The sequence below is a fragment of the Podarcis filfolensis genome, assembly GCF_964270895.1.
Source record: "Podarcis filfolensis genome assembly, chromosome: 5".
Classification (NCBI taxonomy): domain Eukaryota; kingdom Metazoa; phylum Chordata; class Lepidosauria; order Squamata; family Lacertidae; genus Podarcis; species Podarcis filfolensis.
The window spans coordinates 66,048,118-66,062,553 of NC_139608.1; the positions used below are offsets into that span (position 1 = coordinate 66,048,118).

Here is a 14,436-nt window from a genome sequence, read left to right on the forward strand (position 1 = left end):
GTGGGGGTGGGAAAGAAGCCTCTTGTAATGGAACATGCCGCAGAATTGATTCCCCTCCCCCCATGATGGGGAGGAGACATGTCTTCTTTCTCTGCCCCAATGCCAGCTGTATGTTTACTTGGGTTTTTTAAAAACATTAATTAAGCATTAGCCCCATAACCAAATTAATTTGGAACTGTATCTGTGGAGGGCTGGGCGGTCCTTAGGTTGTCCCAGGGTGGACTAGCCTGATTGAAGACCATTGGATTATAGCCATAGGGTGGATCAGGGGTGCTGTGTACAGCCCATGATCTCTCATTAGGCGAATGAGCTCTGGTAAGCCTCCTCTCTCCTCTTCTTTTGTAGTTGAGAAGAATAAATTGAAAGCTTCCACTTCTAATCTTAAACAAGCAATATTTCCCCACTATATCTAAACTCTGGGAACTGTGGTTTGTTTGAACTCTATCTAGCAAGAACAAACCGGTATCAAATCAGGATTTCAGATTCTGATTTGTACACTAACTGGAATTTAAATCAGCTTTCACCATCCTGGGACCTTCCTGAGATTTGGACTACAAGTACCATCAGTCCCAGCTAGCATATTAGTTGAAGGAAAATCTCCTCCCAGATCAGCCTGCCACATACAAATAATCATTTACCAATGACCTTTTTGAAGCACCACCTCTATCACAGGTGACATTTATTATGACAAAGGAGATGGCTTTTTCAGTAGTGACACCCCAGGTCGGAACTCCCTCCTCCCGAGGTATGCCTTCCATCAACCTTTAGTGGCCAGCTGCTCAAAAAAACACACACCATCCAGACATTTTAAAGCATGTTTGATAACTTTCCAGCCTCCGCATCATTCAATAAACTGCTTGCAAAACTTGGATAAACTTCAGGAACAGCCTTTGACACAGCATGAAGAGTTTCAAACGGGGGGGGGGGGAGTGTGCCCATTTACCACATGTGCAGAAGTGCTGACAAATGGCCTAATGGGACATTCTGGATTGCAGCCACTGTCATTAGATTAACTCAATTCATCGGCAATTATCTCTTGAAGATATGGCATCTTTAACCAAGTGTTCCAAATAATGAAAACCGATCTACTAACACTGTTTGCATAGACATGCAATCAATCAGGACCTAATCACCGAATTGTCAAGATGAAAGAGAAGTGGCAGTGGACCGAAGCATAGATGGAATGTGCTTCTGTTTCTGCTGTTTTTTGCCCTGCGATGCATCTTCTAAAATACAGACTGTTGTAAAACTAATCCATATGTGCAACCAGGCTGTGTGGGTTGTCAACTGAAACAAACAACGCCATGTGTAGGCTAACAAAGGGGGGCTAGTGCTGATGAAATGATCCCCATCTTTTTTTATTGGTTAATTTCAAAACCTGGTAAGTATTAGACATGCCTAAGGTGGGAACTGATATCCAAAGTTTTCAGTGGCAAGGGAGAGGATGAGGTGAATTTATGTCAGAAAGGGAAGAGGCCAGAGGAGAGGAGCATGTGATCCTGTGGCCCACTTCTTCAGCCATGCTTAGGAATTGGGAAGGTTACATAGGTATTGGCTTGGTTTGTGTTTAAAAATGTCAACGTCCCATAGCCATGTGACCCCTCTCCCCAACTACAGACAAGTGTCTGATAAAAGTGAACCTAGCGATGCTAGCCTTTGTATAAGGGAAAGAGTAAGGTATATTAAACAGCATGGCTGGGAGAAGGGCCAATTGCCCACAAAACACTAGATTAGGAAAGACTCATCAACCACAAAACAGTGAATGCTGCCCTTGTCAGAAAAACAAAGCAGCTATACTTTTGAAATTTGCCAGGCTTCATCTTACAAGGAAGGACTACTATGCCTACAAATTTTATGCAATTCTGCTGGGAGGGGGAAGTTATAGACATTTCATTTAAAAACACACACAATAACTTCCAATGTATCCACTGTAATACCCCTGGACTTATTTGGCAGGCTTAATCTGTTCCTGAGGGGCTAGTATGGCTGCAACATTCATCTACTTCTACCAAAAGGGAGAAAAGTTATAGCTTTTTAAAGAAGTCCCAATAGTAAATTGCAGTGGGTGAAGAGGGGAGACAAAGCCTTGTTTGCTTGCTTGCTTTGCCAAAGTAGATCAGGACTTAGATCTCAAGTTGAACTGGGCAACCTCCCAAGTGCTTTGGACTGTTTTCTGATGTGCCAAATTGGGGTCTGAACTGAATCTTATAGTTCTAGGATGTCCAACAGTTTGATCGCGATCTACAGGTCGATCTTGGGGGGGTGGTCCTTGGTCGATCACGGTCGACCGCGGGATCCTGACCCCTTCCCCCCTCCCAAAAAAGCTAGATCACTGCCAGTTTCTTTATAGTGGGAGTAGATCGCAGTCTCTTGAACGTTGGACATGCGCACCCCTAATATAAATGCACATAAAACATATGATAATGTGGAAATGCCTCTATGTACTTGGGCTTTAAGCCACTGATGTTTTAGGGCCCCATGTTGCCATTACCCAATCCTACATGGCCAGAAACCTTTATGTGGCTGCCTGAATCATGTCTCAGTGAAGCAAACATCCAAGAACACAAAGCACGTCTCCAATACTACTCTTACTTTCAACCTGTAGATACAGCAGGTTCCAATGTTCTCTTTATAATGCAGGGGTGGGAGAAACCTAATCTCAGCAGCGTTGAAACAAGGTGAGCATGTGGAACTCAGAATTTGAAAGTAGTAAATACCATCCAGACACTTATTGTAAAATACATATACTGTATTAGCATGGAAGCTTATAAGGATGTGTTTAGTTTTTGCTCTTGGAGGACATACACTTGTAGATGAGTCATCCTTGTGGATCAATAAGATTACTCAAAAGAAGAAGAAGTTATCGGGAATTTATAGCCGGAAAACCACCTATCAGGACAACCAAGATAGTCACAATACAATGATGGAAACAAGTGGTATTTTAACTGGGGTCAAAGCAAGGCAAAAAGAAGAGTATAAAGAACATCTAAATGTGGGAACAAATTTACGCACAACTATATGTGTGAGACAAGGCACTAATGTCAAAGTGTTAAAAATGCTGGGACAGCAGATGTAGCTTTTAAAACTGAAAATATACATCAAGCTGTCAGTTCCTGCAGGGAGAAAAGTGATCTTGTTTTAAAAGCTATTATATTTTGCCGGAAACTGTGATTGGAAACATCTGAATTTGCCATCTGCTTTAGTGGAGCTAATGTTGACTAGGAAAGCCTATTCGTTTTATGAGCCCCTTCAGTATATTAGAACTAAAATTAAGAATGACCCTGTGAGGAAGGCTGCAATGCACAAAAGGACTGATGAGAGTTTATCCGTCCCCCTCCTTTCTTTAAGTAGCTAGTTTGACTCAAGCTTGCTTTCTTAAAAGGAGAAAAAGAAATGGTTAGCAACTGATGGCCGTCACTGCTAATAAAATGATAAATTTTCAGCAGTCTTCAGGCCCTGAGCAACATTTTGCTGAGTCCACAGAGAAGGTAAGGTGATGGGTCAGTACAGTAGTCCTCACAGACTCAATAAAAGCAAAATAATTGTGCAATGCATTACTAAAGTGACATAGACAAACTGTATCACCCCTTAACTTTTTGATATCATTTTTATTGCAAAATCAGAAAGTATTTCATGAAGCTATAGCTTCTTAAAAGTGTCTTAGAAGCCTAGCTCAAAGTTCAAAATGTGGTATTTCTACTATATCCTGCAATTCCTCTCTTTTAAAACAATACTGCCTTTTTGTTCAGCCACTGCCACTTTCACTCCAAATTATAACAAAATGGAAATACACATGACTACATTTGGTCACATCTATGCCCTGCTACCCATTCCTCTGCTGCGATTTGCTTATTATACCAAATTGGGGAGACTGTACACTTTTGCATTTTCATGGAGAGCTAGTCCCATGGCTTACTTTCCATCTCTCTCTCTCTGTGTTTAATACATATGGGCAACACCTGTCCATAACAATAATTAAAACCATCTAATATAGGGAGGGTGAGCGGGGGAGACTGGTGACAGCAATCCCAAAGCCCCGGAATCAGATCCACAATTATGGTGCAGAAGGAAACCCATTTATCCCTCTGGTGTGCTCCCTGCCCTTAGAGCCCACCGGTGCCACTGACTGGCTCCTGGGGTGTGGCCTTCCCTGGCCATGATGCAGCTGAACCACTGTCCACTCACCACTACTTGCAAGCTACCACCACAATCCTAGTATAATCAGGCCTGCTCCTCACCTGTGCAAGGGCATAAGATGAACCCAAGGCTACTGATGAGTCTCAAATTGGAACCTTAGAGTTGCCAGGGATACGGTTTGACTAGGGCTGCCATCCATTGGAAACAGCGCCCCTGGGTGGAAATCTCTTTAATGTCCAGGGAAATCTGGACTTGGCTTAAAAACTTCATTTTTTGTTGTTGAGATTTTGCAAAAAACCCAAACCCAACACCTTGATAACTTTTGTGTCCAGATTTTCCCTCTTTGAAATACGGCAGCCCTAGGTTTGAGAAAACTAGTGCCTTTTTTTCGACGTAATAACGGAATAATATAAAGAACATATTTTGGTTTCCCGTTACGCCTTGTGAGGTCAGGAGAAATGATATATAAAAAAACTGGGCAAAAATTAAACAATGCCAGTATGCCATGTTATAACCAGATGTTAACACTCAGGAAAGCAGTGAAGCAACATGACAACAGTATTGAACTGAAAGCTCACTCCTTTAATTAATCACCCACAAGATAACATGTGTTAATTATTCTTTTTAGAGCAAAATTAAGGCGTTGAGAAGAGTGAAGAGATAGGACTAAATAATGTGGAGGGAAACAAAAGGTATGTGAAAACACAATTGATATGCAAAACACTAAAATCATATCATATTAGGTAAATCTCAGGCTTCAAATCCCATAGATTAATAGCTGCAATTATTGCTGGTTTATATTTAATTTACTTATTCGCTACAAAAATGCATGGTGTAACATTTGGCCTTAGAATGATAGTAAAAAAGGAACAGCTGTTCTAATGTGAAATTTTTAAAGAAATGGAATTATAACAAAGGTTGTCAAGAAAAGATAGATAGAATTCTAAAGCAACTTGTTCTGTTGATGACTGACTTTTTATAGCAAATCTCTATCTCAATATCAGGGTGGGGCACCCTGGCTACTAGGCCTCCGCACTTGACCTGCAAGTCTGTATCTGGGTAAGTCACACCCATGGGTCCTACACTTGTCATCACACAGGATACCAGGCATGAGGCAGGCAACAACAGGACTTCAAAGGAGCTATCAGGAGCTTAAGGTGACATCCCAATTTTTTCTTTGCTGAAGCAAGGTGCTGATGGGTGCTGGAAGTATGCTTTGCTCCAGGACTGGCAAACAGTTTCCATTTGAAACTAATGTTAAAATCTGCCCTTTGAACCTCTGGATTGCAGAGCTGTTTGCAAAAGGGCTTTCAAACAGCCCCAGCACTGTGCTTCCAATCCTGACAATCAGATTTGGCCTGCCAGGGGTGGGGAGATCAAGATCTGGCCTTCTGGCCAGAAAATGTTCCTCTCTCTCCCTCCTGATCAAGATATTATATTCCCCCACGAGAGAGTTACAATTCTCAGAGTTCTCTAGAAGAGGGATTGATTGTTAAACCACTCTGGAAACTGTACCTCTCTGAGGGGTATGGGGTCTCCAATACCTTTATGATATCCAAGGAACAATAATATTGCTTGTGATGAAGAAGACAACTGCCTGCAGAGTTTCTTACAAATTCACCCCCCCATAATTAATTTCAGATTCAGATTACAAAGGCAAAATATATTTCACAACTATTAATATTGCTTGTGAAATTATTTTAAGAATTTTGAACAAGGTAGTTTCTGTAGCCTTCCCAGGGGTCCAACTTGAATAAAATATTGTGGGAGCCCAGGTAAGCCCCATCCCACATAATTGATCACATGACACAGTGTGCACACACTATTTGAATGGGAATGTCCACCAACTTTGGGGGAGCCCACCCCCCACAGCTCCCAGGAGTTGGCTCCTATGAGCCTTCCCAATTTTATTTTTATTTTGTACAAAGAACATTTTCCTAAGGCATTGTTTTCACTTCTTCCCTTTGATGTCTTTATCAAAAAATAAACTGAATAATCAGTATTAGACCTGTGGTCAAATTTGCGCCACTAAAAGACACAACAAGGACATAACAGATCTACTTTCATTTTATACTCAAACATAACAACCCCCCTGTTTTATTTTTGTTCCATTTTAATTTAATTGCACTTGTTGATGATTTTTGTTTCTTTGCTTAGTTCAAATAATATTTAGCAGGAGAGATTAAATAATGCTATACAAAGAGCTGTATTTCTGGTTCGTTATTATATTTATATGTGACAAATAGGGGCCTACAATTATTGCACAAACATTAAGGCTATATAACAATTTTTAGGATTAAAAACTTCAGGGATTAATTTCTACTTAGATTATTGCTCATCAGACTGAAGTCATTTTTCATGAATTTGTGACAAAACAGACACATACACATCTGTGGCAAGTGAAGATCAATTTACAAGCATGCAGCTGTGGCACATTTGATATGATGCACATAAATTGCTACCCGAAAACTTAATAACTACAATAACTAAATCATCCAGGACTATTAAAGTGACACTAATTATAGTGAAAATTGTTTATACTGACTTGAAGTGTGCACAAGCCTAAAGAGCTTGTCTGTTTAACTTCGTATAAATTACACACTTTAAAACTTGAAATGCATTCCATACCAAAAAGACCCAAACTTTTTACTCCAAGCTGAGTGATAGAGGGGTAACTAAATACAAAAGAAAAATGCAAGAAATTGATTCAGAACATTTTATAGTGCTTTTCAATTAAAATTTATTCAGTGACTTACAGGGCACTTTTAAGTGTGTTTACTCAGAATTCAGGGCTGTTTCCAACATTGTAGCTTCGTTTGCAACACAGTTTTCTCTTCTTCCCCTTGAAAGCAGAATTGCATATGACTACCTGAAAAGCAGGGACACGGGTGGCGCTGTGGGTTAAACCACAGAGCCTAGGACTTGCTGATCAGAAGGTTAGCGGTTCAAATCTCCATGACGGGGTGAGCTCCCGTTGCTCGGTCCCTGCTCCTGCCAACCTAGCAGTTCAAAAGCACGTCAAAGTGCAAGTAGATAAATAGGTACCGCTCCGGCAGGAAGGTAAACAGTGTTTCTGTGTGCTGCTCTGGTTCGCCAGAAGCGGCTTAGTCATGCTGGCTGTACACCGGCTCCCTCGGCCAATAAAGCGAGATGAGCGCTGCAACCCCAGAGTTGGCCACGACTGGACCTAATGGTCAGGGGTCCCTTTACCTTTACCTGAAAAGCATCATGAAGACAAGTAATCATAGATGCTCAACAGAAAGGTGGTTTGGAGGAGCCTTGTGTCTTTGTGATTTCCCCTCTGGAATTTGGGGTTGCAAGTTGGAACTGTGGAGCTGATGGTGGTATCTGGTCTGGTGACTTGGGGCTTTTCAGGAAGGAAGTAAGAAGTGTCCAGGCTGACTAATTCATGGATGGCAGAAACCTGACCTTTTGTCTTTTACCAATGGCAATACTCTCTACTGCCGTGTCCTGTTTGAGCTTTGGCTTGTCTGCATAGGAATTCTATTGCTTCCTGGATACTTGCGCCACATGCTCAGCTGCTTTTGTTCCAAGCTGCTACAATTTCTTCCAGAATACTTTTTTGTCTCCAAGCATTCTTTTCCCCCTGCTTTTTTTTTTGCCAGTTGCCACTCTATATACTGGACATTTTTCTTAAACCCAGTCCATCCTTTGCCCCTAAAATTCCCAGCAAGGGTCATGAATCACACAATGCACCCTCATTCCTTTTCTCAGGTAAGGCAGCTACAGCCTCCATTTGTCTTTCATACCGCCCTTCATTATTAATGGTTTTACTTCTTCAGTGTGTCACCTCGCTTTGTATTGTTCCTTCCCAGTCCCCTTTAATTCTGGGTTTCTTGATCTCTGTTTGGCTTTTTTTTATATACTTTCATGAGTCTCCAAAGTACAAATCTACTAGAAAACAGACAATGTAAAAATAATACCTTCTTACTCAGCAGATCTCCCTTGTGCATTCATCATAATACTGCCTACTTCAAGAATAAAGAAGTTCTTGCAACTTTTTAACTTGAAGTAAAATAGCCATGCAACAAGAGACAGGCATTTTAGAAACAGGCATTTAACTCAGTATGCTAAATTCCTACAGATCTGAATATCCAGTGCCACACTGAGTCTCATTTCCCAGGCTAACAACACTGCAAAAGTGGCTCCTGTGCCTCCGTTACCCTGATAAAATACTAGTGATGATTGCCGTATCTGTGAATACTTTTACTTGCTATGTTTCTATGTTTGAATGCAGAGATGTTTTACCTGTTGTGAAGTATGATTTAAAAAATAATAATTATGGAAGGCAAATCTTAATCAGTACAAATAATTACTTCAAGATTTGTGATCTAACTTTCATCAATTAAATAAAATTCATCTGCAGAAATTCAACAGAAGGCACTTCTAGACTAACTGTATTTTATCATTTCTTTTTCCTAAATGAATATATATCCCAACTGAGGGTTAACAGCTCTATTCAGAATGCACTATATGCAAGCTTTGGAAGAGTTTAAACTCCCCACAAATTTGTGGCAATGCCTATATTTCCTAATTGGTTGTATTCGTTTTTTTTGCTTAGATTTATCATTGTCAATGACCTGCTGTTTTACTGCTGAGAAACTCCTAGTAATAGCAATAAGAAGGAAACATCCATACGTCAGCAAAGTTTTGGAGCATCCCTCTTGCGCATTAAAAGATCAAGTACCTTTCCCCTTACATCTTATTTTAAAGAGTGCACATTTAATGATCTTTGCTGTTAAATTTACAATGGCATGACTTGCTTTTACATTCAAATGCAAGCATCTTCAAAACTAACTATAAGTATGCAATGAATTTCTTTGATACTGGTTTTAATGCAATTTTTAAACTTCAGGGTCAAAGTGACATTGGTTGAGAAGGCTTGACTTGATTTTAAGCATACTGCTTTCTCCAATTTAATGAGGACAATTATGAACTTCAGAATCCTAAATTACAATGTAGAACTTTAAAGAAATTTTAAGCCAGAAGTGCCCTTTTCCATTTCTGAGAACACTATTTTTGTAGTCTAGTTACATAAAACTTAACTTATGTCTAGACACATAAACATGGCAGGGTATTTTATAGTTACTTTTTGCTTTCTTTTCATTTGCTGCCTTGTAATGTTATGCAATAGTGAAGGAGAAATAAACTGCAGGGTTGTTATTCATTTCATGATTTTATGTAACCTGCAGATTTAGTTGTTCTGTACTTTCTTGCTGCCTATCTAGAGAGACAATTCTTTGGAAAAGGTACCGATACAACTTTCATTTACATTCATTCTAAAAGACTTACTGTTTGGAAGGGGTAAAAGTCAATCAACTTGGAAAATGCACTTCATGGATCAAGTAAATTGATCTTCTTTTCCCTACATAATGGATGTGTATGATGATTTTTTGTATAAACATGGAATATATGTACAGTTAAGGTTGTTTTGTGATTGCTGTTTCAATGGTTGAGTCAAAATCTCTCTCTCTTTTTACTATAATGGCTTCTGGGATGGAATAAAGTCAACCTATATTTTGGATTATTTACTTGCAATTTTAAGAATGGTTATTCAAAAGTGAGTCTCACTGAGCTCAGAAGGGTTTATTCCTTTGGTAAACAAATTTAGGATTAGAGTGCTAAATTCTGTAAAAGTCTATAAGGCAAAATGTGGAAGGTCAGATGTAAGAGGTCAAAAATTAGACAGAACATAAGAGGCTCACCTAATCCAGCATTTTGTACTCACAATGGCCAACTAAATGCCTATGGGTATCCCACAAGTAGGACCTGTGTGTAATAGTGCTCTCCTCACTTGTGGTACTCAGCAACTGGTATTAAATGGTATAAAGCAGTAGATGATACAGTGGCCAACATCAGAGGCATGACGTGGTCATAATCAATGTCATTATTTTAGGGTTAAAAAGAAAGTTGGGTGACAGTTAGATACAGAAAGAAGCAGTCATAAATCTAAAATAAAACAAACAAAGAAACAAAACCCACTATAGTAAGATGCCCACATTTGTGACATATGAGATGATAGCTCGGCTTTTACTAATGAATAGTGCAATTCTATGCATGTCTACTCAGATGTAAGTTCCACTGAACTGAATCATGTATAGGGCTGCAATCGAATTCAGCCAAATTTGGCTCAACCATCTCTTGTTAATGGAACACATTTCTGTGGATAAGAAATGCCTTCATTCTTTTTACATTGGTGAGCAAGAGGACGGAACTGATGGGTTTCTTTATGGCAACTAATTATAACTACAGACTGGCTGTAAATAGAAATTACAACAGTAGTTTAATTCTCTGTGATACGAGCACTTTTATTCTTCTGACTATAGTCAATCCAGTGATTGTACATTTCTATAGCACATTTATGGATAATCAAGTACTACTAATATCCTCTGCCCACTTCTTAAGCTATAATGATTCCTGCTTAGCCTTTCTGATTTCAGGGTTTGCTTTCCTGGATGTAGATTTCCTCCCAATAGGCCTCCTGTCTCCTGCTGCTACTGTCAGAGACAGTGAGAAAATATGAATGATGAGAGCTTACTTCTTCCCCTCCTCTAAATCTTAACCTAACCATAATACCTCTGAGTTAACATTATGACGAACTACCTTGAGGGAAAATAATGGGCCTCTTTAATAAACTGCTGTCATTCTCCATTAGATTTCTAGCTCCCTAAATCAGGTCCAAATAAGAGAATTCTTGGTAGGCCAGGCATCCATGGACACTTTTCAACAAACCTGTCAGCAATTTAGATTCTTCCCCATGTTGACTGCACAAAATGCAAGATGAGGAAGATAGAAAAGGACACACATAAGTGTATTCTAGTCACATGTAATCTCTTCATAAACATACTTGCTTATATGGTACTTTCCCCATTATCTTTCCCCCTACTCCCTTCAAATGCAACACCCTGGTATACAAGTTTTTAAAATGTATACGAACATCAAGTAGTGAATCTGATTTTAGGTCAATTTTATGCTTTTACATGTATAGAAAAATAGTAAAAAAATATTTTTAGATAACTGCCTTAGTGGAAAGGACCTCTGCCCAATTCGGACCCACCCCCTTCCCCAATATCCCCTGTGATATTTTCAACTCTCTGGAGAGGCTTTTCAAGGGTAAAGATGGCTGTAGAGGGAGAAGGAGGGGAGTCAGGGATAAGAAAATCCCTTTCCATGAAATTAACTGCATTCATGGTTCTTGGGATCCATGCCATCTTCTCTGAAGCAACTCTTACTGATTTTGATGGTGTTAACATGCAAGTATGGATGCTTGGATTAAAGCCTTATTTTAATTTTAATTTTATGATTCAGTATTGGTATCTGAAAAGTGCTTTTCCTTCAGGGATCACAAGATGGTGGAAAGAAAAGCTCCTAGACTGGGGACAGCTGTTCAAACTCTTTGCCATGCCTCTGGTGCCTATCTCACCGCTGCCACGAAAGACACCAGGGCAAGTGCTTCTATGTGGAACTATAAGAAAGGACAAGTCAATGTAACAGTAGTGGCAGCCGCTGCTGCATTGGAGCTGCAATTTCCCATGGGCTAGCCCATGCCCACCAGTTATAATCTCATGCCAGTACCAAAATCCTAGCACCTCCTCTCTGCGCATATGCATGGACTATCAGGACTGACACATAAGCATGCCTTTAAAAAGTATTATTATGGTATTAATTATACTATACTATAATAATACTATAATAATATATTATTATAGTAAGTATAAATGAATAGCTATAATTCATTATTTAGGAATTATAAATAATTATATATTGAATCAGTTCTGAAATTTCTTTTCACAAGCAAACCTTAAAACCCATAAATAACAAAATATTTGTATACATACCAAATGGCATCTTCGCATTCTGATAGACTCGAAGCTAAGTGTTAGAATAGGCAGGTGGATTTGCTTTACATAGTTGCACCTTTTGAGGACATCCAAATGAACATATAATATTTAGACATCCAAGATACAGGACTCTGGACCTCAGCCATGTGCTTGTTTAATTCTCACCTTCACTTTCATCACGGAAGCAAACATTCTAGCATCTTCAGACACGCCTCCTATGTATTGCTTTCTTGTGAAGACAGGAGCATGGTCATTTTCATCCTGTACTTCAATGAACACCTTGGCAGTATTACCTAAAATAAAACACAAGGAATTAGAAGAATTTGGCTACACACTGAGTGCTTTTAAGTTATCAGCATTTCTGAAAAGAGACACATAATGGAAGGAAATTAATTTGTAGCATTAATGCCCTGATCTTAAAGGCCTGCAGAGGTACACTGTGCACATTGCATAGAGTGGCTTGCTGCCGACGTTGCTAAAATGGTATTCTGTGTGAGACTTGCTGGCCTATGCAACTCCATTATATAATGGTTCCTCAACTGCATGGAGTTTTGAAGTTGTAGCTGCTATGATACCCACAACGGCATTTAGGTGAAGTGTTCCTTTGTCCTTTTCTTTAGCTCCAGAATGACTTTGGGTGGTATCACTGCCCCGCATATGAGCATGGTCGTGGTAGTTATTGCCTGCTGCAATTGCACAGATCCATACTTCAAGGGCCACAATATTTTACTGATGTGGCACATGATTATTATTTATTAAATGTATACCCCACCTTTCCTCCAAAATGAGCCAGCAGTCGTGACAGGGCACTGATATTGCAGTGACTGCAGTTCATTCTGAAAACAGACTAGAATTTCACATGGCTGGGTTGTTAATCACACAGAGACCATTTCACAACAAGGAGTGAGGGCAGGGTAGCAAATTGGTAAAGGTGAAGCCATTATTGAGTGGAAGAAGAAACAAGGAGGTAGGATTTGTGGGGTTTGTGTTTAGCGAGACAAAGCAAAGAGATTGATGTGGGACTAGTCACAGCATGTATTTATGACTCTCTGTCATATGAAGTCTTGGGAGGCATCTCTTAGGAATGGGAAATTTTGTCTCATAATATAGCAAGGTAGCAGGTTGAACGATATGGCTACGAACTCTATCATCATCAATGCATAGACTGAGGCATCTAATCAAATGAAATCTAGCCTTGTATTTGTAACTACAATTTGGTTCCCAGCGTGAACTGAATATGAGTAATCGTACTAATAAAATGGATAGCAAACTCACCGCAGCCAAATAATAGTTCTTAGATTTGAAAGAACTTTCTTTCTGGTAACCTTGGGCCACAAGAGCACTAAGCCTGAACATCAATATGAAAAGTACATAGTAATCTAAAAAAAACCCCACGCACACAAAAAAACCCCCACATCATTTTCAGACTCCATAATCAAAGAAGTTGACACATTGTCGAAAAAAGTGAAAAGTCAGTTTGCTGAAAGAAATCCCATTTGCCAGTGAGAAATGATTTCCTTTCAGAGTTGATTCTTTTCCATGACGGCAAGTTATGGCTGTTTTATACTGCTATATATGGGGCATGTTTTCTTCATATCCGTCACCCTGATTATTTTGGTCTCTTTTCTTTTTGAGTACCTTATTGAAAAGAGTTCCATAGCTGTATCTGGAACAGAAACCAGTTCCTATATTGGCCAAGGTGTCAACAATATGACATGTTTTGAAGTCCAACAATTGGGAAAAATGTAACTTCATAAGAAAATGGAATCTCATGCTTTATATGCATGAGAAGATAAACATGGAACTGGTGATACCTCAGCAGAATATCCAATTATTCAATTTCTTTGTTGATGTCTACAGGTCTTGTTTTAAATCACCACAAGGTGATGCTTCTAGAATTTTCTGTTGCAGACAGTTGCACCCTTCTCTCCCTGCAATTTATTTCTTTGTGACTGTTTCCCTACCTATTGACACCAATGTAATGGAAAATACCTTTGGTAGCTCTAGGCTGGTATAGTTTGGGGGCCTGTTTTATAGGCATACTGCAGGAATGAATGGACTTTGGATTCAGAGCATCCAAGGCTGCTTCTGACACATGCTATTTCAGCTCCTACTGCCAGTCGTAAATCTACACCTATGGATCTTTCTATGGGCATACTGGGGATCTCTTGGCTCCATCAGAACTCCCATCTCCCAGCCTTCAGCAGTGGCTAAAATTTCTCTGCTAGTTTAGAACTACGGCAGTGAATTGTTCTTAGCAGTTCCTTTACTTCAGTTAACTCCTGAGTGAAAGAGTATTTTGCACAATTATAATCTATATAAATATTCCAGATTTGCAGAGCTTGTAAATTGCTAGTTATTGGCAGACTACTCCAGGAGGAAAGATTAATTTAAGTTCCATGTTTGCTGGACAGCAGAAATTTGCATAATATATTTA

The 14,436-nt window shown here is 39.4% G+C and overlaps 1 protein-coding gene across 27 annotated transcripts in view; it reads right to left on the reverse strand.

Annotated features, from left to right (window-relative positions):
- The window catches only part of PCDH15 (protocadherin related 15), a 633,377-nt gene that overhangs the window by 57,297 nt on the left and 561,644 nt on the right, over positions 1–14,436 (reverse strand). For all 27 annotated transcript variants that reach the window (XM_083614042.1, XM_083614038.1, XM_083614050.1 and 24 more), the window contains one exon: positions 12,165–12,292. In XM_083614042.1, the coding sequence (XP_083470168.1) occupies positions 12,165–12,292 (128 nt within the window). The remainder of the gene's footprint in view (positions 1–12,164; positions 12,293–14,436) is intronic.